Raw genomic sequence first — 22,864 nt, forward strand, 5'->3', positions numbered from 1 at the left:
ATTTGAAATTATTAATAGCAGAAAAAAAGAGCATCCATGCTGGAGGAAGAAGATCAGATCAAAGAGTCCCCGCACAAAAAGCATCATGTCTCAATGTTGACGTTACTTCTACGCTACCCAATAGCAAGGCGTAATTTTATTCTTATAACTTTCAATTGGCTGGCCAATGCACTAGTTTATAATGGCCTCTCATTCTACTCAGCTAACCTAAATGTTAGTTCGCATCTGGGGTTTTTTATTAGCTCAGTTGTAGAAATACCATCTTATCTTATTGGATGGTATGTTATGGACAAGTGGGGCCGCCGATGGATACTATTTGCAACAATGATGACGGGTGGAATATCCTGTATTTGTTGCATTTTTGTTCCTATAAGTAAGTCATATCCCTAAAAATACATGTAACCATTTGTTTGATGTCTTCATTTGTAGATTCAAATCCTTGGATCACAGTCTCTTTGGCCATGATTGGAAAGTTCCAGATTGCTGCATCATTTGCTGTGATTTACGTTTATGCTGGAGAGCTTATGCCTACAGTTGTTCGGAGTGAGGCTATGGGCATCTCATCCTTTGTCGCAGGGATTGGACTCCTCATTTTTCCATATATCAATAGTTTGGTAAGACAGAAAATATTACATACCTCTGACACAAAGATTCAAACTGATCTATTTCTTTAGGGTGATATAAGTCAATTTTTACCCTTGGTTATCATGGGAACGTTATCAGTCATGGGAGGAATTACTGCATTGTTTCTTCCAGAAACACTGGGCAAACATCTACCAAATACATTGGAAGAGGGAGAGGGTTTTGGAAATCACTTTTCGATGTTTTCCTGCCCCCAGAAAAAGTAACTTTTTAAATTGTTTATCATGCATGAAAAACACACGGGATCGAGAGTAGGTACTCAATTTATTTAAGCCATACCTATCCAATGCGTATTTTATTTGGAGTCGAAATTTGCAACCCTCTAAAATAGGGTTTCTCAACAGTTTTTGGGTGTTAAGATATCATCTCACGGGCCACACTAATGAAACATCGGCATTAATAATAATTGGACAGTAAATAATGTAAACATGATAAAAGTCATTGATGTTTGAATATTTTTATTTACACATATTATAACTTAAATCATTTTAATTTGCTCTTGAATTATGAACTGCCTTTATAAAGTTTGCATCTAGGATTGGTAGTGATAATCATTATTATTATTCGATCTCAGAGTTCATGAGTGAGTTTAGTACTATATTTATTTTAACTGCATTCATCTCTGAGAAAAAAAAAACTCACATTCTCAATAAATATGAATATAGGGTCAAACCAGGGAACATTAACATCGATTATTGGACCATTTTTACGAGTGAATGATATAGCGTGGAGTTAATGATAGTTGATGTAAAGGTGTGTGGTGGAAAAAGGCGAATATTACCTAGCAACGGTATAAACTATGGGTGGCAATTAACTAACTCCCTCCAAAGATTATAGGTAGTTCATAAAAACACAATTGAGCCTGATTATACCAACATTAAATACGTTTATTTTCGTGGGCCATATGAAATAATATCTGCTCTAAATAAATACATATTTTATTATAGTTAAATTTTCTCACTTTAATTAGTTTTGTTTCGGTTCCGAATTTTTTTGTCTATTAAAAAAAACAACCTGAAAGTCCCAAGAACTAACTCTTTACTCTTTATGGTCAAACCCATATTAATTAAGAGTGATTATATGATTTTTTATAGCAATTCTAAACTCATATCCCATAATCTTAATCTCATTCAATATTAATATAGTTTATCACAAATATAAGTAAACTCATAATTCCAAAAACTATATTTTTGTATTCATTGAAATGTAGTTAAATATTTTTTTCTTCCGAAGAAAATAACATTACCAATATCGTCATCAAAACAAATACCGACTTTTGCGCTAATTTACGTGACTTTTTATTTATTTTTTTTTTCAAAAATTCCAAATGTAGGCTAATTTTCACTACTTCTCAAAGTGGTGCAGGGCTCCATTACAATCTACCAGACACTAAAAAAATGTTATGGTGGCAATTCTGATAACGATATAATTGAATTGAATTTACATTACCATATTCATCTGAATCTTCTTTGTTAAAAAATATATTTTTGAATCAGGGCAATCATGTCTCATTATATAAATATGACACAATATTTATTCTTCAAATTTGTCTATTTTAAAAATTATATACATCCAAAAAAAAGAAGTCAAAGAGAGGTAAAATTTCAACTTCAAATAATATAGGGAAAACTTTTTACTACAGTATACTATAAAGATTCAAAAGAAAGTCATCTGACACTGTAATGACTTTGTTAAACAATAAGACATGAGAAAATTAAAAGATATATATTATCTGCAAAGTAATACAACAGCATGCAGTTTGGGTTCCAACTGAAATAAATAAAGGGCATTCCTTTTTAATTTCTTGCCCCTCAAATACAATTTTGAATTTGAATATACAAATAATTAACATATTAAATAATATCCTCAATCGGGGAGTTGTATTATTTTGCTCCAAGGTGGCACCATTCTCAAAAAAAGTAAGCTTTGATACGCCTTAGGAACCCTTTACATTAGTGAATTTTATAATATGGAAACATATAAATTCATATTGTGAAAGTTGATTTTGATTCAATGAAGCATGACAGAGGTGGGAGTAAGTAGTGCCCGGTAATTTTGAGTTAAACTATTTTGCCTAAAAGCCACTTTGCCTCAAGGATATTGCGCCTTAATTTATAAATAAATAAGGTTTAAGTCGTTATTCTTTATTTTTGCTTCAAATTGATGTTCCCTATTAATTTTCTTAATCAAAATATGTAATATTTATTTCTATAAGATACATGAAATGTTTGTTTTCTATTGGCATAATGATGGATTTATGCTGTTACCTCATATTATGATTGTTTGTTAAACCATGAGTCTAATGATAATTACTAAGAAAGAAGTGATAAGCAATGATTCTGTTCGAATTGTTGACTTTTTATCTATTTTTGTTTTTCTTATTATACTAATTTTATTACATATTTTGTCTCTAGTTCGAATGCATTACACAGTGAAATTTTTGTTGATGTATGCATTGAAATTTTGGGGCATGATTCCTTCATTTTTCAAACAGAAATCAACCATTTAATGGGTTTTATTGTAATACACATTACCTATTTTGATAAAAAAAATTGCAACGAACATCAATTAATAACTAGGCGAAATATCCTTTACGGAAAATGGCTTTAAGGCAAAATGCCCTGAGACAAAATTACCTAGCGCCAGACTAAGTAACTAATGTTTTCATTAAAAATAACGTAGTGATAAATATTCTTGGAGTAACATGAACTTCTAGATTTTTTTTTATATATTAATTGATTATCTTTTTGTAGCCAATACATATGTAGTTACATTATCTATAGTTGTAAAAAATATGAACTGCCTGAATGTTGCAAAAAGAAACAAAAAATTAACGTAATCACTATTGACAATTGAAGAATGTTTGAGAGGACAGCAGCTTAGCTGTCCATGATGTTTCATTAGATTAGCTACGACAAATATTAAATTAAGGAAATCAACTCAAATCTACCAAGGATGTAGGCTCCAATATTGATTCGAAAAAATTGAACGGCCTGCATAGAAAGAAGTGAAGAAAATATTATTCGGTTATCAATTTATTTTAATTATAACTCACTAAAAGAATTGTGACTCAGACACGGGTTGTACTTAAGTCTTATTAAATTGGGACTTCAAATTCCAACAGGACTCAATTTAAACTAAAAAAAAAAAAAAGAAAATTCGGATTTGACTAGAACTTAATGTGAAAGACTCGTAACTCGACTACAATTCGTAATAAAGAGGGGAACCTTTTACATTTAAAATAGTATTAGTGCAAGGAAAATAATGTAATTATGTTACAAAATACAGCCATTTTTCCTTTTCAAATTTTTAAACTTAGTTTTTTCATAACAAACTACGTCGACTAGCCATAGGTTCAAAAAATCATATGAAATGCCGGCATTTTAAATTTTAAAAAAACGATAATTAACATGGTAACCCTGATAATTTGAAGAAGTTTGGGATAAGAGTTGCTTAGATGTCATGACTTTCTACTAGATTAGCTGCGAGAAGATATGAAATGAGATAAATAAACACAAAACCCACTCCGTATCTAGGAGTGAGGTAGGCAGAAATTTCTCTAATGTCAATCATCAATTCTACTCCGAGTTCAAGAAGGACATCCATTTAACACTCCTCTGAACAAATCCTCTGTAATACTGTTCGTCTTTCACGTACTAGTGACTACTTTATACTTAGATGTTCTCTCTTCGAAAATAAAAGATCAATGACAACAGCCTAAGAAAATAAAATAAAGGATTGTTCAAGTTGCAAGTACAAAAAGGATCATGCTCATCCAATGGCATATTGTTACAGCTATATTTGTATATTTACCTAGAATAAGTAGATATTTATACAATTTCAGAAAGTTGTCTCACCATTTAACTCGAACAAATATTAACCATTAGTTTGGAAAAAATTGCCCTTGAAGAAAATTGACAAAAAATGTCCAAATTTTACTTATCTCAGTAAGAAAGGGATTGAAAATTATTTGCAAACCTGCAATTTATCGAAAACTTTAGTAAGGAGAAATATTTTTCTTGATTTAAGCAAAAATACTCTATATACATAAAAAAAACTCAATCTTTTTTCCCCTAGCTTTTTTTGACCAACTTTAGTTTATTTTTTTTCTATTACTAGACTAATAATGAAATGAAAGATAGAATTGTATCGGAACATCATTCAATCCAAAGTTAATAGAAATACAAGGTTATAGCAAAACGTGTGTACAACTGATATTTGACTTCAAACACGCTTTTTAATATTGACGTCATAGTGTATGAGTGGTTGCGTGTTTTGTCCGAATCTGTCTTTCTTACTCAGCAGTCGATACGATAAATCAAATTGAAAATTTTAGGAATAGTGACGTAATAACGATGATTTGTTACGTGTTTTTCCAAAATCTGTTTACACCGTTTACGAAAAATTCCCAAAAAAACTTGACCTTCAAAGAAGATTATTGCAAATAATATAAGCATTATCTTTGAAATTATAAAAATTAAGAGAGGTATTTTATGAAAATGAAAAGGCCCATATTTCATTTTGCAAAAAAAAATGGGGCTTCTGTCGGAAAAAAATGGGATATCAGTCGGTAAATTTGAATAAAATGTTCAATAGACCCCATTCTCCCCCCCCACGTAGAAAGAAAAATCAGAACATTATCAAAGGCATTCGAAGGATTATATATTCTTATTATTTTCCTTTTTTTTTTTTGGGGCTTAATTTCTGGAATTTTTTTCGAAAAATAAATATTTTTTTAGCTATTCACAAAAAAATAAATTCTATGTTTAAAAAAAATCATATCTATTCACAAAGAATAACATTTTTTGAAAAATGCTTACTGCATAATTTACCCAAATTATCAAATAAAATAATAGTAAAAAGAAAAAATTCCTAAATTTGCGGCCACAGTCCCTCCAGCCCACCCCCTGCTGATGCTTCTGACCTGCACTTGTAGAATATTTTCTCAACCAAGTACCCCCTGACCCGCACAAAGTATGTATATTTAATAAAAATACGTAAAACACTGTGTTAACACTGTCTATTTTTATTAAACTTTTTAAATGTAAATAAATTGAATTTTTTATTGAGAAAACTTGAGCTTATGCTTCACGAAAGATCTTGTTCAGTCTTGATGACAGGGATGCAACTGCTGTAATCATGCTCTTGTCTAGGCTCAGTCTATTTCTCTGCTTTGTCTTTATCGCAGCCATTGCATTGAAGGAGGCCTCACATAAATATGTTGAGGCAAAGGGTAGTGGCTGATCTAAAGCTTTCTGTCCCATGTCAGGATACTCCTGCTTTACACCCCCCAAAACTGTGTTAGTATAGATTTGGCAAACTTCAACTGAAGGCTACAACGCTCAGATGATACTTCTAAGAGTTTTTCTTGATCAGTGGCATGTTTGCTCTTATTTGTCTCAGAGAGGAGAAATGGGTCTCCGATCCAATCCAGTTGTGACGATTTCTTCGTTAAGTCAGGAAAGTAAGAATGGAAGTCTTGAATCAAATCGGTCAAATGCCCCACTATGATTCCCTTGACTGCAGTTCCGTTAACATCCGGACTAGAGGCAAAATCATCCACATGAGGAAAATATGTGAAATTTCCCTGCACACAAACCCTCTCCGCAGCTTTGCTTTCTTAAGGAAGCCTCTCACCTTTTGATACAAGTTTAAAATGATGGTGTCCTTGCCCTACAGTTCGTTCTGTTTTCTAAATACATACGTGAGGTATCACAGCATTGCCAGCTAGTCTGTGTCTTGGAATAAGGTATCATAGGAGGATTTGTGCTCGGTTAGAAAAGGAGTTACTTCGTGTTGTATTTCAAACAATCGGGTGAGTATTTTTCCTCGTACTTCTGTATGGAGCAGCAGCTATGTATGTTCTGCTTCCATATTTTCACAAAGGCGTACATTAAGGGGCTTCAACTTGACAAAGTTTATCAGGTTGATGGTGTTATTTAAAACGTCATATTGCTAAGAGCTCATTTTCTCAGACGCCAACGTCGGGATTTTCCTCCTTGATGCACGCTATGAATCCTCCTGTTCAGCCCGTCATTGATCCTGCTGCATCCGTGCATATTCCAGCTGAAACCCTTTTCCCAGAAAAAGTTATAACAACATTAAAAATATCCTGAAAATTTTCCCTCCGATAATTTTGCAGACAAGTATGTGCTCATGAATATCATTAGTATCGACGTAACTGACAAAAGCAATAAGTTGTGTGTTTCCACTGACATCTGAAGACTCATCCAGCTGGAGGGGAAACTGATTGCTTAGTTTTGCAATAACTTGACCGAAAATATATGTTACCATCTTTTCTACTAGGTGGCAAACGGAGTCATTTGACAGAGGGACAATTTTGATCTTTTTCGCTTTGTTTTTGTCTAGCATTGTCTCAAGCCGGCACAACAGCAGCTAGAATTAGCAGGGTTTCACCAATTGTAAAAGGTTTCTACGTTTTAGCAAAGAGCGAAGATATGGATAAAAGGCATCCAGGCCTTTGGCTGATGTTGTGGAGGCTTTCCGTATTGTGTCTTGAAATTACCTGATTCTAACAGTTTTCTTTTGAAATCTTAGGTTCCCTACCATCATAAGATTGATGTTTTGCCTTGAGATGACGCTGGAGATCAGCTGACTTCATTCCACTGTTAGCCAACTTCTCCCCACACAAAAAACATAATGCCATGGGAAGACTAGTGCTTGAGGACGTCAATCCTATTCGGATGTATTCTTCCGAAGACTAACTAAACTTTTAGGGAACCTGTGTTTTTATTTCATTGTCACCTGTCGCTTTGTGTTCTCAGCAGCACCGCTGCTGCACTTTAAGCAGGACTCCATTGTTAGAGTTGTCAAGGCGATAGTTGGCGAATGCCAGGCTGGATCAAACCACCCTTGTACGAAGTCATGGGAAGACTCGCGTATTTTTTATAGCAATGAAACTGAATTGCCCACTGAATATAAACTTCCGCTTAATTATATTAGACTTGCTAACAAATTTTTGAGAATGACTTCAGTAATTTGATAGCAATAAAACTTATATTCTTTGGGTTACAAAATTTTTCACCCATATCTCAATTTCTATACATCTGTACTTCCCTCCCTCTCTCTCTATACGCCATCCTCAATTTCTCCTTCCCTCTCATAATAGAGCAATGTTTCATTCAGACCAGCAACGGGAACAGACTCCGCTAGTAATAAATATAATTAGAGTACACAAAAATTAGTGTAAAAAATGAGGTTGTGCCCTCTGATTTGTTTTGATACATACTTATATTTATTAATAGATATATATATAACAACTTTTGAATTGATGCTTATATTTAGTTATTTATTTTAATCTCAAATACCGCCTCAAGTACCCTAATTTGAGAAACACTGCTCTAAAAAATATCCTGTAGTGGATCAAAGAAAAAAAGAGTGCATGTTCAACGTACATGTTCATTATTCTTTGATTGGGGAAACAATAATGTCATAACTTGAATATATTTTATAGCAAGTCACCTCAAGTCAAGTATCAAGTGACTTATGTGTAGTTCAATTAAATTTCAAGTAATTCAATATTTAACAAGTTAAATAAGTCGTTCATTTAATGACTCGTGTTTTACTCGAGTTCTCCACCCTTGATAAATACTCCTAAATTCTTACAATTTAGCTATGTTACAAAATGCTGATTTACAGAGAGGGAAAATCTTGCAGAAAGCGTGTGCAGAAGTCTAGAAGTGTTTCGGGTATCTCCGTAGAAATGTTGAATATTTATTTCTTAAATTAGGGAAATCAATTTGACGTCATTTTTATTTAATGTAAATAAGTTTTTAATCTTTCACTCAGTCTAATTTTTTTTCCTCAATCCTTTGCTTCGTTTAATCGCACCACTTCCAGGAAAAGAAGCCATTTCTACATAGTCTTCAAAATTACGTATTATATATAATGGATTAAATATATGTTACAATGGACTTTAAAACTTGTATTTATATAGTATTTTCTAATATTTAAAAAAAAAATTGTTGATGCGACGTTTATTAATTTTAATCCGATATGGGAACCCTCAATCTTTATTTCTGCACAATATGATAGTACATACTTTGTCTTCATTTTTAACCTCTCCTTTTCTGTTAATAACTATCATTAATTGTCTGGAGAGCGTGGGAAGATATATACATACTTGAATTTCATATGATCCAATTCAATTGCAGGTATTTAAAAATATCATCTTTTGCACAATACTGTACTCTGAAATTTATGAAAATGTCATTCAATTCTTTAGATGTTCAAGAAAGTTGTGTTGTTTTATTGCAATCTCATATTTTATTAGATCACAGATTTTGGTGTAGGTTATAACATAAACACAACGAAAGAAAAAAAAGTGTGAAATTTTGATGATAAATTAGTCATAACTTCCTTAATATTGAAGCTAGAGAAATGATTCTGACATCAAATTGTCTTTTTTAACCATTATCGAATAGATAAAACCGGTTTAAAAGGAAAACATAGACTTTGATTATTTTTTTTTGTAACATATCTATATAAATATTTTTCATCAGAATATACTTATAGTGTTGAATCGGTGACAAGAAGACTGATTGCTTAATCAGTCTCCCCACCCCCTTTTAGTCTTTTTTTTTTTTAATCAGTCCGATCTTTTTTGCCATTCAACGGTCCTTCAATCTTAGCTAACCGTGTTACCTCACTAACATAAAAATACCCTATGTATTTTATTGTCAGCAGGCGATTCCTTCTTCTCACTTGATACGTCATGGCTATTTCATATTTTATACTTATTGATTAATAAACAAATAGTCTTTTTATTTTTTTAGATTTATCCAACACTATATACATATAAATATAAAACGGATTTCATTATAACTTTAAAAATTCAATAAAACAAAATATGTATGTTTGATTCAAAAAGTTTCAATGATAAGGGCTCTAAATAAATATCAAATTGAAGATACGAGATCAACAAACTTTTCCCCTAAGATTGAGATAGTTTGTTCCTGATTGCTTTTATATTGAGAAATGTGAAAATATCCATTGTTACCACAAAAATTTACCGTTGTTGTCACCTACAGAGGTCAAAATTTTATTTATTATCAATAAGCTTTGATAGTTTAATAAATATACAAAAATATTTTTTCAAACAGGAAATCTTAAATAACTTATAAGATATTTATTTTTTTATAGTATTCTTTTTTTATATCATGAAATTATATATATTCATTCTATAACAAACTATACATTTGTCATTGTGATCAAAAATGAGGAATTTCATAGACTTTCACAGAAACGGTTAATTTTCGTCATTTTTGTGTCAGTATAAGGCAATATCTCCCATAAAGAAAAAGATAGGGTATGAGCAAAATAAAAAATATATACTCTGCAAGGTGGTGTGATCGTCTGTAGCTTGATTTTCAAACTGGTTGTTTTAAAAAAATGGCGCATTCTGAGAAGAATTTTCAGTGGGCCCTGTATGTGGATAACATACAATTATTATATATTTTTTATTAAATAAAATGATCATTCATGTTTTGCTGTAAAACGGCGCCACTCTCTGTCGCTTTGTTTAATTTGGAAACACGTATTCACAAACTGTATTTTCTGACTCTTCTTTTATTTAGATCTTTCTTGGTGAAAAATAACACTCAATTATGAAAATGTTGTAAAACATATTTTTTTTAAAAGAACTTTCTGGTCCACAAATACAGAAACTTTGGGTATGAAAGTTATTTTCATGTTTCACGAGGTAAACCCAATGAAGAACACACTATGCCAATCAATTGGCAAGGAAAAGTTGAAATTTTATTGACTCGTGTTATTTGCAGAAGGATGCAGCTGTGTAATTTATTTAAACTGGTAAGAATGAAATTGTCAAATTATAATATTTATTGTTTGTTATATATCTAAATTAAAGAATCTCTATTCCATTTAGTAGAGATATAAATTTGATTGAAGACTACAGTAATTTTAGTAAATAAGAAAACTTGTTGTTCCTTAAAAATTGTTTTTTAGTTGCTAAAATATTTAACTTTTCACACGGCATTACCTCGCTAACACAAACATGCCATTGTTAAGCTCCTAACAATTCCCAGAAATCATTGAACAATAACTCTGCAGTTGGGGGGAATAAACTTACTACAAACTGATTTTGGGCTTTTTTTTGGTTTATTTTCGGGCAAAAGGTTGTGTGATACAATAAAGGCTACAACGAGTCCACTTTTTTTTACTTTTTGCTTACACCAATTACGTTAACAGATCATTAAAGATCCAGATTATATTTTTGCTTAAATGTCCCTAAAATGCAAATATTGTTTTTGTATGCTTCTAACAATCTTAGCAGATACTTTGCCTCGTAGCCAACGTTTCCTTTATGGAATATGAGAACTATCTAGTACTCCCCCTAATTCTTATATCAAAGACTCTTCAACTATGATCTTTCCTCTCTCATTCTAATATTTGTTGATTTAGAGCCAAAGAGTAAAAGTGTTGTTGACAAGGCGTATGTCAATTATATAGCAATAAACAATAACATGATATCCCATAGTCATTTTTTGACAAGTGTATGTAAAAATAAGCTTGTCTACTTTCTTATTCTTATAACATATGTCGGTTCTGGGACACAAATGAACCTAATGACATGAGTTTTATAATTTTCAAATATAAATTTAAATCATTAAAAATCAGAAATAGATCATTGGAGTCCCTAACATCAAAGGAAGGTCAATGAAATAAAAAGTTTTAAAAACATTGGCTACTTCATTGATTATTTTGTACAGGGCAGTTTTGGTATTCATATGTATACTGAGTAACCAAACAGGGGTGTCCACAGGGTTATATATTTATTTATTTTTCTAGGGGAGTCTTGTTTTTTTTTAAAGATTTCAAAAAATAAAATTTGGGATCCCCTTCATAATTTGGTCAAACTCTGTTTTCTCATTAAATATTTTCTTCCACAACGATAATTTTTCCTAGTTCAAAACAAAAATTCCTTCATTCCACTGTTAAAAGAGAATTTAATATGTTCGTTCATGAGCAAGAAATATCAAAATACAGGTCAATCAGATTTTCTTCTTTTTATTTTTTTGCGTTTTGAGGCTTGTCCCTAGAAATAAAATGAAATTTTTAAATGTTTCATATTTTTGTTAAAATTACAGGTCTTAGCTATCAATTTCATCTAGGCTGCCTTTATTTGAAAAAAAATTAATGAAACTCTTAAAATTTCACCCAACTCCTCTGGTCAAAATATTAATTGAAACTATTTCTCACACCACTAAAAAATGATTATCTTCTTTTTATTATGAGGTTATCCTTATGTAATTAGTTTATTGTACCTTCATTTTAAAACTAAATTAGTTTTGTTTGAGCTTACCACTACGTTACCTCAATTACACAAATTGTACAATGTATTTTGCTATCAACTGTCGAAGTTTCTGCTTCTTTTCCCTTAATAAGTGTTCTGAACGTTGATTGGTTAAATTAGAATTAGCTCTTGTTAAGCTGTGAACACTTATCAACAATTATTTAAAAATAGTTGCATATTTGGGAAGAATGAGTTAACTACCAACTGATTTTGCGGTTTTTTTCTCTTTATTTTCGTATGAAAGGTTGCATGATACAACGACGTGTGTAGAAGTACATCAAAAATTATAGAACCATTGGGGGGGGCTAATTTTGATAAGGGAACATCCTTATAGCTCTTGAAGTTATATCATTTATTTGGTAGAATTAACCTATATAATAAATTATATCTAATTTATTTATTTTAGTTCCATGAACCTAAATTTGGTTAATTTTTTCTATAAATATTTTTTTAAAGTTGCCCCAAAAACCATACAATCATTTAAATGAATTAAATGTGATTATACTGTTTTGTAGCCTATAGTTTGGGATACATTTTTAAGTAATTAAAATTATAACTTTTTGTTAGGGATGAGTTATGAACACACCCCATATAATCCAACATCTACCCTTTCTATGTGTACATCAAATCTAAGAAATTCAAACAGTTACGAAAATAAAGTCATTTATTTTTAATATCCAAGACGGAACAAATGTAGATAGATAGGAGATATTTAGATATGCTATGGATCTAAGTTGATAGTAATACAATTAACTTTGATTTTGATGATGTTTTGATAGTGGGATAAAATTGATTAGTCTATCTTTTTTTTCTTTTTTTTTTCCAGCTCAACAAGAGGAAGTATTTTAAACTTGGATGAAACCGAAAATATTTTCTTGGAAGAGTTTCCAAAAGAACTCAAATCACAATCCAATGGTAAAATAGATGCAGTATAAGAAAAATCTCTCTTCACTTCATTTATTGGACTTGACACAAAATACAGGATTGATCTTATCTAGTAGTACACATTTTATTTTTTTCAATTTTTCAAGAGTAAAATTTAAACGAAAGGTTGTTTGAGGACATGTATCAAAAAAGTCATCTGAAAATAGTGATTGGCACAACTTTTATTCAATATGTGAGTCGTCGACTCTAATAATTGACTTAATATGAGGCTTATACCTTGTAGACCTCGATTATGTAGTCAGACTCAAGCTTGGTCCACTCCTTCTTGATGGAAGCCTTTAGAGACTGGGCACTCCTGGGAGGAGTAACATACACTCTCTCTTCCAGATGCGCCTAGATAGATTATTCTATGGTTTTCGCGTCTGGAGAGGAGGGCAGCCACATATTGAGGCACCAAACGTCCGGAAAGTTGTCTCTCAGGATTGCCTGGTTCTTAGTGGCGCGATGACAGAGAGTCTTGAGTGAAGACAAAGTTGTCCCCGAATGGCCAAATGTAGTACTTTTTTATCCAGAAATTCGATGTAAGTCCTTCCTCTCCACAAAAAGGGGGGGGGTAGACTTGGCCTATGCTGGCGACTGGATTTTTTTTTTTCTGAAGATGGGACATTGTCTGGATGTTTGTTTGTAATGTAGAGGCTGTTCTGCTTATTCACAGTGGCATCAACGGTGAAAAAATTTAGAAGCTTTTTTGTTCTTTCCATCCGTCTCAGCTTACTTTGTTCATATATAACATGTCTTGTTGTCCTCCTCCGTGATGATTTTGCACCAATACCATTCCGGATTGAGAATAATAAAATGTGTACCACTAGGTAAGATCAAACCTGTATAAATAAATACCTATGTTTGAATACAACAGTTCCTCATTCGAGCAAAAATATCACTTTGTTGCTGCTATTATATTGTGCTACTTATTATTTTCCCCCTTTTGTTTACATGCAATTAAATATTTAATTACCTATATCTACAAATATGTCTCTATTTATCAATATTTATATCTAAACTCTAATTCTCTTTAAGTCTCTTTCAAAATGCTCAATAACTATGTAATCTTTATTATTTCTAAAATGTTGAAAACCTCTTAATTAAATATCAAAGTTTATGAAATATATATGATAGACGTGTAATTTATTTTGTTTCTGTTATATTTATAAATAAAGTAAAAACAATAAATCGTTAACTAACATTCTAGATCCATATATTAATTACCGATGTTCCTATGGGTTGTATAGGTGTATATGCGTCAAATAACAAGATCCTACCAATGTATAGTTCTTTTAGTGGCCCATAAATAAAATATAATAACAGGAGTAAGGAGGAGAATCCATTGAGTCCGATACTTTATATCATCAACCTCTGTGAAAAGAAAGAAAAGATCATTCCAACATGAATCACCCGAGCAATAACCAACACTCTGCTGTCTCCAAAATCTTGAATAGTTTTCCTCTTTGAAATGATACGAAGTCTCATGGAAATTAATAGAATGGAAGAATTCGTATTCCATAATGTTCTTTTGGATCTCGGACCATTCCAGTATATCATTTGTAACTGATAATTTAACTCCAATAATATAAGGATATGGTCCTTTCAAATACAATATATCTACATAAAAATGATTTGGAACCTCACAAAAAGGCATTATTGTACTATTTCCATCCTGAAAGGCTAAATTTCTCGCCCCAAACGTTACGTTCAAGAATCGTCAAGGTCTATCAATTGTGTTAATACTTCGTTTTTATCATTAGCCTTTAGTATAGAAGTAAAAAGAAGATGGTCCACAATCATGGACTCGATGTTTTCTCTTAAAAGAGAACAGTTATTAAAATCATTCTTAGACAAGACTATCCGACAAGATGTAAATGTGTTATCTCCGAACAACACATTTTCCATTCCACCCTTTTGACAAGAAGCTCCATTGGAGTATGTACTCAGGTAATCATCTCCTCCATGAGTTCTTATAGGAATGGTATGTCCAAATCGAATATATTGGGTTTTACTTAGAACTTTTTGGACCTTCTGGTCAAAATTTACTTGAAAAAATTGATGTATTATTTGATAATCTGATAATGGAATGTTCCCTAACAGAATTTGTGCTTTTATACTTGTGATGTTGGATCCCCTCCATAGGAAGTGGTAAATTACTTCGAGTACAACTTTGCTACAGAAACCAAATTCGGCTTTCATTATATGTTTCTTTGAGTTCAGAGGGGTGTGATTTGATGTTAGAAAAATAGTCGTTGTATCATCTGGGAACTTGCTTTCACTTAAATACGGAGAGGGATCCTTAGATAGGTAATATCTAAAAATATAAAAATGTTGAAGATAGAATTATGAAACATAAGACATAAAAACTAGATTACTTTAATATTATTGAATAACTACTCTGTTTTTTATAGAAACAAAATGAAACTCGTAATTTAATAATAAATACATATAATATATGAAAAACTCAGAATATTACTCTATGGATATTGGTACTTCACTGTCAAATTCAGGACCAAGCTGCAACCTTAACAGATTTGAAGGGTTGATGTATGAAAGCGTATCATAAAGACTTTTAGATCCTTCCAAACAATGATACGGATAGAAAACAGTTGTACATGCACTACGCGTTTCCCGTAAATACCGAATGGGAACGTCCTTAACACATTCTCCGCGAAAAGTATTTTGAGGGAATGTAACATAATCTCCCATGACTGTCCTAATATGGATAGTGATAATGTAAAAATTACAAAAATCCATATAAATTTACCTTATTGGACTACCAGAGGATCTCCTTTGTTCGTTAAAGTTAATTTCTGAGTCAGAGGTAAGATCACGTGTATGAATATACATATCAGCAAGAGAATGAATTTCTGTTGGATTATTATAAAAATGACCAAAATAGGATGATGTGTTCCATACCTCAACTAAAAATGGACTTTCATCATGGTTCGGTATATTTTCAGCACAAAACGCTACACCCTTCATTTCTTCTGGACAATCCTTTAAAAAAAGTATATTTCAATTTAAATGATGAGTAATTAATAATGAAATAATTACCGGATCACACATACAGCAGGGCATATCACAATGATTTTCAGTTACATCGCAACTACAAAATGAAATTGAGTGATATTCAAGTTGTAGTTTTTGAGTTGTCGTGAGGTTTTCAGATTTTGAGTTCACTAATTGAATAAAAATAGATATAATTATTAGCTGAGCCTTCATTTTATTCCTTCCAGAAGTAATCGAGGAATCTTTGCTTCATCACTTATCAGGTACGAAAGGTATCTGCTTTCTTTTCTTTATGAATACGAACATTGACGAGAAGAAAAAAAATACTTCGAAACGAAAATATACCTTAAAAATCATGACAATGTTTCGAGGTAAAAAAATATTAGAATACACTTGTTTTATAACAATATAAGATAGCAATATATGAAAATAATTTATATTTTCATAAATCATTTTAAATTTCAAATAGATTTAATTTATAAATTTAAGTGTTCATTGTTATTATTATAATAATGATTTCGAATCGTTATGCTGACAATTAAAGTAATTAAATAATACATAGTTAGGTCATTAATTCATTATTTATATATATATATATACATATACATGTTGTGTACAAGTTGCGATTTGTACAATTTGTAACTTGTATAATCAAATTGTAGAAGTTGGAACCAAAAAATGAGATGAATAACTTTAAATGAAGGATTTACACAACTTGAGATGAGGATAGTAGAATAACTTAATATATCTATTCTCCAGAGAATATCCATAGTGTAATTTTCGACTATTTAAATACGAATGACTAAAATATAAGTATTTTGTGGCATATTATAAAGTTCAAATGACCATTACTCATAAATATATAATAACCATGCAGTTTTAATGGATCAAAATAAAATGAGAGAATCAAGTAATAGTTGGTAATTAGAATGACCAATGTTGTTATTCTATAATGCATCATATATAATAAGTCGAAGACATTTAACTTGTACAGAAATTGCGCAAATTGTACACAATATATATTTAATCAAGGAATAAATTCATAATATTATTTAAATATAAAATCACATGACTAATTGTTATGTCATGTGATATAGGAATATGACGTGCCCAAATATTCCGCCTTCCTTAAATAACTATCATGACTGGGAAATGGGATATGCCTTAAACAAATGAATGGAACTCATCAAATGAATTTGATGAATTCATTTGATCCCTTCTCAGTTATACATGGGGCTAGAACAACCATAGCAATGGTAGGATAAATGATTAATTAAGAATTTAGGTATTATATATTTTTATGAGTTGGGGGAAAAGAAGGAGAGAAAAAGTGCTTTTTCTTTCTTTCTATATATTGATGATGACTTCTTCTCAGTTTTCTTTCTCTCAGAGTGTGTTTTTGTTTCTGTCTGCGTTTCTGGACTCCTTTTTCCTTTTCTTTTCTGTTTATTAATTATAAGTTTGGTGGGTTTGGATTGAAGCTGATCGAGGAGGAGGATTCTGTCTTTTGAGTGACATATTGGACTGGACGTTATGTATTCAACCAGAGGGTATTACTATGGAGCTACTGGAAGTTTGTTCACGTTCCTTATCGTAGCATTGGCCCTGTACTACGTGCTTACAGGTCGTGGAGAGCGGATCGATGTAGGATGGTTTCTCTCTGAGACCTCCCCATATATGTGGGCTTGTCTTGGGATTGGCCTTGCCGTGAGCCTCTCTGTCGTTGGTGCAGCCCTCGGAGTGTATACCACAGGGGTCTCCATTATGGGAGCAGGTATCAAAGCTCCTCGAATCAAGACCAAGAACTTGATTTCAGTCATTTTTTGTGAGGCTGTTGCCATTTATGGGCTTATCATAGCCATTGTCCTTGCTGGGCAACTCAGAGTAAGCACATAATATTCTAAGACACTGAATCCTTTACCCTCATTCTTCTCCCTGTCTTGCAGAAATTCGACATGAATGGATCCTATGAAGTATTGGCTCGCAATTTCAAGTCTGGGTATTTAATGTTCGGAGCTGGAATTACAACTGGATTTACCAACTTATTATGTGGAATATGTGTGGGACAAGTTGGATCTGGAGCTGCTCTTGCAGACGCTGCTAATTCTACACTCTTTGTTAAAATTCTCATTGTTGAAATTTTTGCTAGTGCCATTGGCTTGTTTGGTCTCATTATCTCTGTCTTATTGGTATGTATTCCATAGATTACATTACATTTTAAATCCTCACTTATTTTTCATTATAGACGTCAAGTGTGAGCATGGGAGACAAGTAATCCTGTCATTGCTTTGAAGAAAAAAAAAGTATCCTTCGCCGTTTTTCTTCATTCTTATATTCGATTATTACATTTCTCGTTCACCGAGTCGAGTCAATTCATTCCATTAATTATTGTCTTATTATGAATTCCTTTATTGTTTAAGACCTATTTATTTAATAAATATAGATATATCCAGAATTATTGTATTAAATGTTTTAAAAAACCAAAGATTAATTTAATAAATAGAAATCAATTTTTTTTCTAAATCAAATTTATTTTGCTATAGTAGAAATATGTTTATTTATTATTACCATATCGTTGTTTCGCTTGACATAGAATGATCATTGGAAGATATACCTGATCTTAATAAAGAAATGACATGTCAGAATATTATCCAAAAATAATTATATACATTAGTATATTATTACATAATAGAAATAGTCAACACATAATGTTTTTGAGATTAATGAACCATTAGGAAACACATATGGGTAATTTATGAGCAACTTCTTTTTGAAAATTTTATATACTGATTATATTAAAAACCTACTTGAAATTGTAAATATACCGAATATTAAAGGTTAAATTAATAAAACTTTTAAATTCAAAGATTTTGCTTATTGTTTTATTTTTCCATTAAAATAAAACTGTATCCTATTAGGCATTTTTACTTCTATAACAATAGGTTTTGGATATTAATTTATATATTTATAGAAAAGGTACTAATCCCCATATAATAAGGCACTTCTGTAATTACTAAAGAGGAAACTGTACTATACGATCATGATAGATATGGTTGTAGGTTTAAAATTCAATAATAATAAGTTAACTTATATTGATGTAATATCACTATTTAAAGTGTATATTAGAACCCGACGGTACCAATATTATGCATTTATCTAACTATTCAGTATCGGTAAAATAATGACCGATAAATGAATATATATATATAAAGTATTAGCGTTGCATAGTTTGCGCACTAACGTCCCAAACCAGCTGATTCAGGCAGAGTGAATTATGGAGACGATCAGTAAAGTGTTGTTCATGTGTGCAAGTGCGTTCATAGTAAGTTGGCAACTGTCACGAGACATACATTGCTTGAATAACAGTTAAAATAACATCCCCATCAATTCTCTATAGTCGATAAGCATGACTGAATTCATGAATACCATGTCAAGTTTTGCTGTTGTCACGCGTTAGATGAAAGTAAAATGGATTTAGCTAAAATAAATTGTTACAGTATAGTCGACTGACTTTCGGTTTAACTCTTGACAATGTGACAGAAGATGTATTTCTATAGTAGCATTACATAAATGAGACGTATCATCTCTCCCCGGCCCGTTATTTGGAAAACTTTTAAACAGCTTTCATGCGAGGTCGCGCACGTTCTTTTACAAAGAAGATGGACGGGATGTATACAGGAGTCGTCAGCAAAATACAGAAACTGCGGTCAGTTGAAAATGTAGGAAAAAACATTTCCTTTACCACTGACTCTTGGTCAGGTTCAAACGAAACACTCATGAGCTTGACTACTCATTTCATTGACAAGAATTGGAAAAATTTCCAACTTGTTTTGAATGTTAAATCCTTCACACAGTCCCACACAGGACAGTATATAAGAGATACATTTCTGTGGTACTTGCCTGTGTCCTTGACCCACGACACAAAGAGCGTCCTTTGGTACCAGAAATGCTGACAAAAGTGAAAACCTGGTTGGAATAGGCTATGGAGACCAGTCCACCAGATTCTGCCACTGAAACTCCATCTGAGGAGAGCGACTCCAAAAGGCTGAGAATAAAGGATCAAGTGCCCAGTTTCTTAGACTCACTTTACAACACTGTGCTCCTTCCTTCACCCGGTGAGGCAGTGGAATCAGAGGGGATAATTGAAGAGCTTCAACGGTACCTCAGAGAGCCTGTCATTGACAGAAAGAGTGAAAATCCATATGATTGGTGGAAACACAACACCAACCGTTTCACCAGACCGTCAGCCTAGCAAGGCAGTACCTATCTTGTCCACTCTCCTCTGTGGCAGGCAAAAGTGTGTTCAGCACCAGTTGGAATATTTATGAGGATAGGCGAAGCTCATTGAAAGGAGAGAATGCAGAGAAACTTTACCTCTTGTACTACAACCTGCCTCTGCTGGACTGGTGCTATTGAGGAATGACTGTTTTCAGCTCAGTCTATATTTGCCTTTTTTATTTATCACAAGTTATTGAAGTTAACAGAATATTTTTTCCAGTCCTGTTCAAAGTTATATTTAAGAAGCTTACCAAGTCTATTGACACTTGTTATTGTGTTTTTGTTCTAAGCACTTTATTCATCAGATATATTTTGATGTTCTTTTCTGTTGTGCCAATAAAGCAATTAAATACAGTTTATTTTTAAACTGCACTACCTTATCATTTAAATGAGGACTCATAAATAACCACAAATAACCAATGTTAGTGTGTTTTTTTTTATATCATCTTTTTAAATCACAAAATATTCTTAGTGGTATCGTCCTTAAAAGTCCTATATCGGTTGGCCTCTAGTGTCTATACATTCAAATATTTTGCCATTTAACTGAATGTTATTTCAGGAGTAATCTCATAAATAATCAATAAATATTAATAAGAAATATCCATGCGGCATCCAACGGAGGAAAAAGATGTTTCTTTTCCTCTCATTAGTTATGTCTTTCTCTGCTAGATACTGGTAACCTAAAGGACTCAAAGGAGTCCTTTATGGTAACCACCTTACGACGTATAAACACCATAGATCAGTGGTTTTCAAAGTACGGGTCACGAACCAATACTGGGTCGTGAAAATATAAAAATGTTTTTCGTTAGTTTTAAAATAAAATTATAGTCGGACGAATTACTTATTTCCGGTAAGAATTACTTGTGTGCATGGCTTCATCTTACGCACGACGCACTACACGTGATCACAGCGTAGCATTTTAAAATGTAGCTACTCACACATAACGTTGTAACGTTACTGCATTCTGAGCTAAACTTGATGCCTGAGCAAGAAAACGAGTTGCTGCAACTCAACTATGATAGCACAGTGAAAACACGCCAAAAGTTATCGTTTTGTATCAGTATTTTAAAGGAATATCCACTATTAAGTGAGATAAGTATTCTATTGTTGCTGCAATTCCCAACAACCTACATGTGCAAACAGGGATTTTCGACTTTGACCAGGTTAAAAACAAAAGAAAGGAACCGACTCAACAGCGCATCTAACATGCGATCCACCCTGTGATCCAGATTGGAGTGAGATCATGAACAGCAGGCAGGCCCGCCCGTCACATTAGTTAAGCAAAACTTATCTGATCTGATTTTTTTTATTGAATTTAAAAATGTTATACAAGTAGCATCAATGTCTAATTTTAATTATTACTTAAATTGAAGCATGTATCAATTGCCCAGGCTTTATTGTGGTTTTATGAAAACTAGTTGGAAGATATTATTAATTTGGGTGGCGGAGTTAAGTGTTTTTCCTCCACTGGATTGTGATAATTTTTTTCTAAACCACTGCATAGATGTCTTGAAGTTTTTTTAAATTTATTTTGCAACTGGTTGATTATGTCCACAGCTGAAATCCCCTAAATAAAGTAAATAGTGTATAAATATTAGATCAGACTTAATTATGATCTAGAGTAAAGGAACCAAAAATAATCTATGTATGAAATTATTTAAAAATTTCAAGACCTTATTTATTACACTTTACTTGGTTCTAATTTTACTGCACGGGCGATACATAATCTGAGACCAATCACTTCGGGGGACCTAAAAATTGCTATTTTACATATTTACTTAGTAGACACCCTCAAAGAAAATAATAATATATCCCTAATCAAGAAAAAAAAATTAAGTACTCTTTGTACAAAATAATCATAAGAAACAATAATAAATGAACGACAAGTTGAACCCCGTTCATTTTTTTCCTTCATTGGTTCAATAATGAACGGAAAGCATAAATGAAAAAAAAAGGAATTACAAAATTATAATGATTCATTTACAATTTCAAGCAAAAAATATATAGAATATCAGAAAATAAAATATTTTTAGGATTTATAAGCAAAATTCATAGAACACGTATAACAAGTTATTAATATTATATTATTAGGATTTTTTCAAAATTGACTCATCGTGTAAAAAAAATAAAAGACCTTCTTTTAATTTATATAAAGGTTAGCTGGTAATGAGCCTATTATCATATTTTTAAGAGTTTTTTTTTTTTAAATATGTGTCAAATCCCCTGACCCAAGGTTTATTATAAGGCTTTAAAGGGTCATTAAAAGGTTCTATATTTTATCATGGAATTATATACAGCCGTTTCTAAAATTCCGTGATTTTACATTGAGCTTTTTGAAATCGACGTAAGCATTGTTAATGTCAGTCATTTTGTGGTCCTTAACAACCAATTTTGATAACGATTAAAACATTTCTCTATTAATATTAAGGAAAATAGTCAACTGTTAGATATCAAAATGGGCCAACAAATAAAAGGCCCTTAACCTTAATGTCTATCCAAAATGTATCCCTCTATTGCCTAGTATATTATATTATTGACCTTAAAATATTTTTTAAGCACAAATGTAGACATTTCAAAGAAATTTTCCGTACATAGTACTAATTTAATTCAAATATCACTGTTTATCATCTGGGCGTCTGCAGGATTATATTTTGGGAGGAGCTAGGTTTT

At 31.9% G+C, this 22,864-nt stretch overlaps 3 protein-coding genes across 4 annotated transcripts in view; 2 read left to right on the forward strand and 1 right to left on the reverse strand.

Annotated features, from left to right (window-relative positions):
• Positions 1–14,046, forward strand: part of LOC121121363 (organic cation transporter protein) — a 50,106-nt gene extending 36,060 nt beyond the window's left edge. Inside the window, exons 7-10 of the mRNA XM_071889811.1 lie at positions 19–373; positions 430–614; positions 675–844; positions 12,804–14,046. Of these exons, the coding sequence (XP_071745912.1) occupies positions 19–373; positions 430–614; positions 675–844; positions 12,804–12,912 (819 nt within the window). The 3' untranslated portion in view covers positions 12,913–14,046. The remainder of the gene's footprint in view (positions 1–18; positions 374–429; positions 615–674; positions 845–12,803) is intronic.
• Positions 14,018–16,392, reverse strand: LOC121121362 (tectonic-2). Of its 2 annotated transcripts, XM_071889810.1 has the most exons (5): positions 16,262–16,392; positions 15,962–16,086; positions 15,672–15,904; positions 15,381–15,620; positions 14,018–15,218 (listed from the first exon to the last, which is right to left on the reverse strand). In XM_071889810.1, exons 2-5 carry the CDS (start codon positions 15,983–15,985, stop codon positions 14,612–14,614), a joined length of 1,104 nt encoding a protein of 367 aa, XP_071745911.1. In that variant the 5' UTR covers positions 15,986–16,086; positions 16,262–16,392; the 3' UTR covers positions 14,018–14,611. The 2 variants fall into 2 exon arrangements, with proteins under 2 accessions (XP_071745911.1, XP_040572188.1); XM_040716254.2 differs by lacking the exon at positions 16,262–16,392 and having other exon boundaries at positions 15,962–16,231.
• Positions 16,393–17,075: 683 nt separating this feature from the next.
• On the forward strand, positions 17,076–18,444 carry VhaPPA1-1 (Vacuolar H[+] ATPase PPA1 subunit 1). The gene is made up of 3 exons (XM_040716760.2): positions 17,076–17,800; positions 17,863–18,105; positions 18,162–18,444. The coding sequence occupies exons 1-3, from the start codon at positions 17,450–17,452 to the stop codon at positions 18,189–18,191; spliced, it is 624 nt and encodes a 207-aa protein (XP_040572694.1). The 5' UTR covers positions 17,076–17,449; the 3' UTR covers positions 18,192–18,444.
• Positions 18,445–22,864: the final 4,420 nt, after the last annotated feature.

This window comes from Lepeophtheirus salmonis, chromosome 7 (genome assembly GCF_016086655.4).
Source record: "Lepeophtheirus salmonis chromosome 7, UVic_Lsal_1.4, whole genome shotgun sequence".
Classification (NCBI taxonomy): domain Eukaryota; kingdom Metazoa; phylum Arthropoda; class Copepoda; order Siphonostomatoida; family Caligidae; genus Lepeophtheirus; species Lepeophtheirus salmonis.

What these genes read in the sequence shown, in the direction of transcription:
- LOC121121362 (XM_040716254.2), bottom strand. Translation starts at nt 16,129, where the DNA reads ATGAAGGCTCAGCTAATAATTATATCTATTTTTATTCAATTAGTGAAC. An exon ending in CCTGCTGTATGTGTGATCCG is followed by an intron (nt 15,905 to 15,961) that starts GTAATTATTTCA and finishes CTTTTTTTAAAG; the next exon opens with GATTGTCCAGAAGAAATGAA. An exon ending in GAAGTACCAATATCCATAGA is followed by an intron (nt 15,219 to 15,380) that starts GTAATATTCTGA and finishes TTATATTTTTAG; the next exon opens with ATATTACCTATCTAAGGATC.
- VhaPPA1-1 (XM_040716760.2), top strand. Translation starts at nt 17,450, where the DNA reads ATGTATTCAACCAGAGGGTATTACTATGGAGCTACTGGAAGTTTGTTC. An exon ending in TCCTTGCTGGGCAACTCAGA is followed by an intron (nt 17,801 to 17,862) that starts GTAAGCACATAA and finishes CCTGTCTTGCAG; the next exon opens with AAATTCGACATGAATGGATC. An exon ending in TCATTATCTCTGTCTTATTG is followed by an intron (nt 18,106 to 18,161) that starts GTATGTATTCCA and finishes TTTTCATTATAG; the next exon opens with ACGTCAAGTGTGAGCATGGG.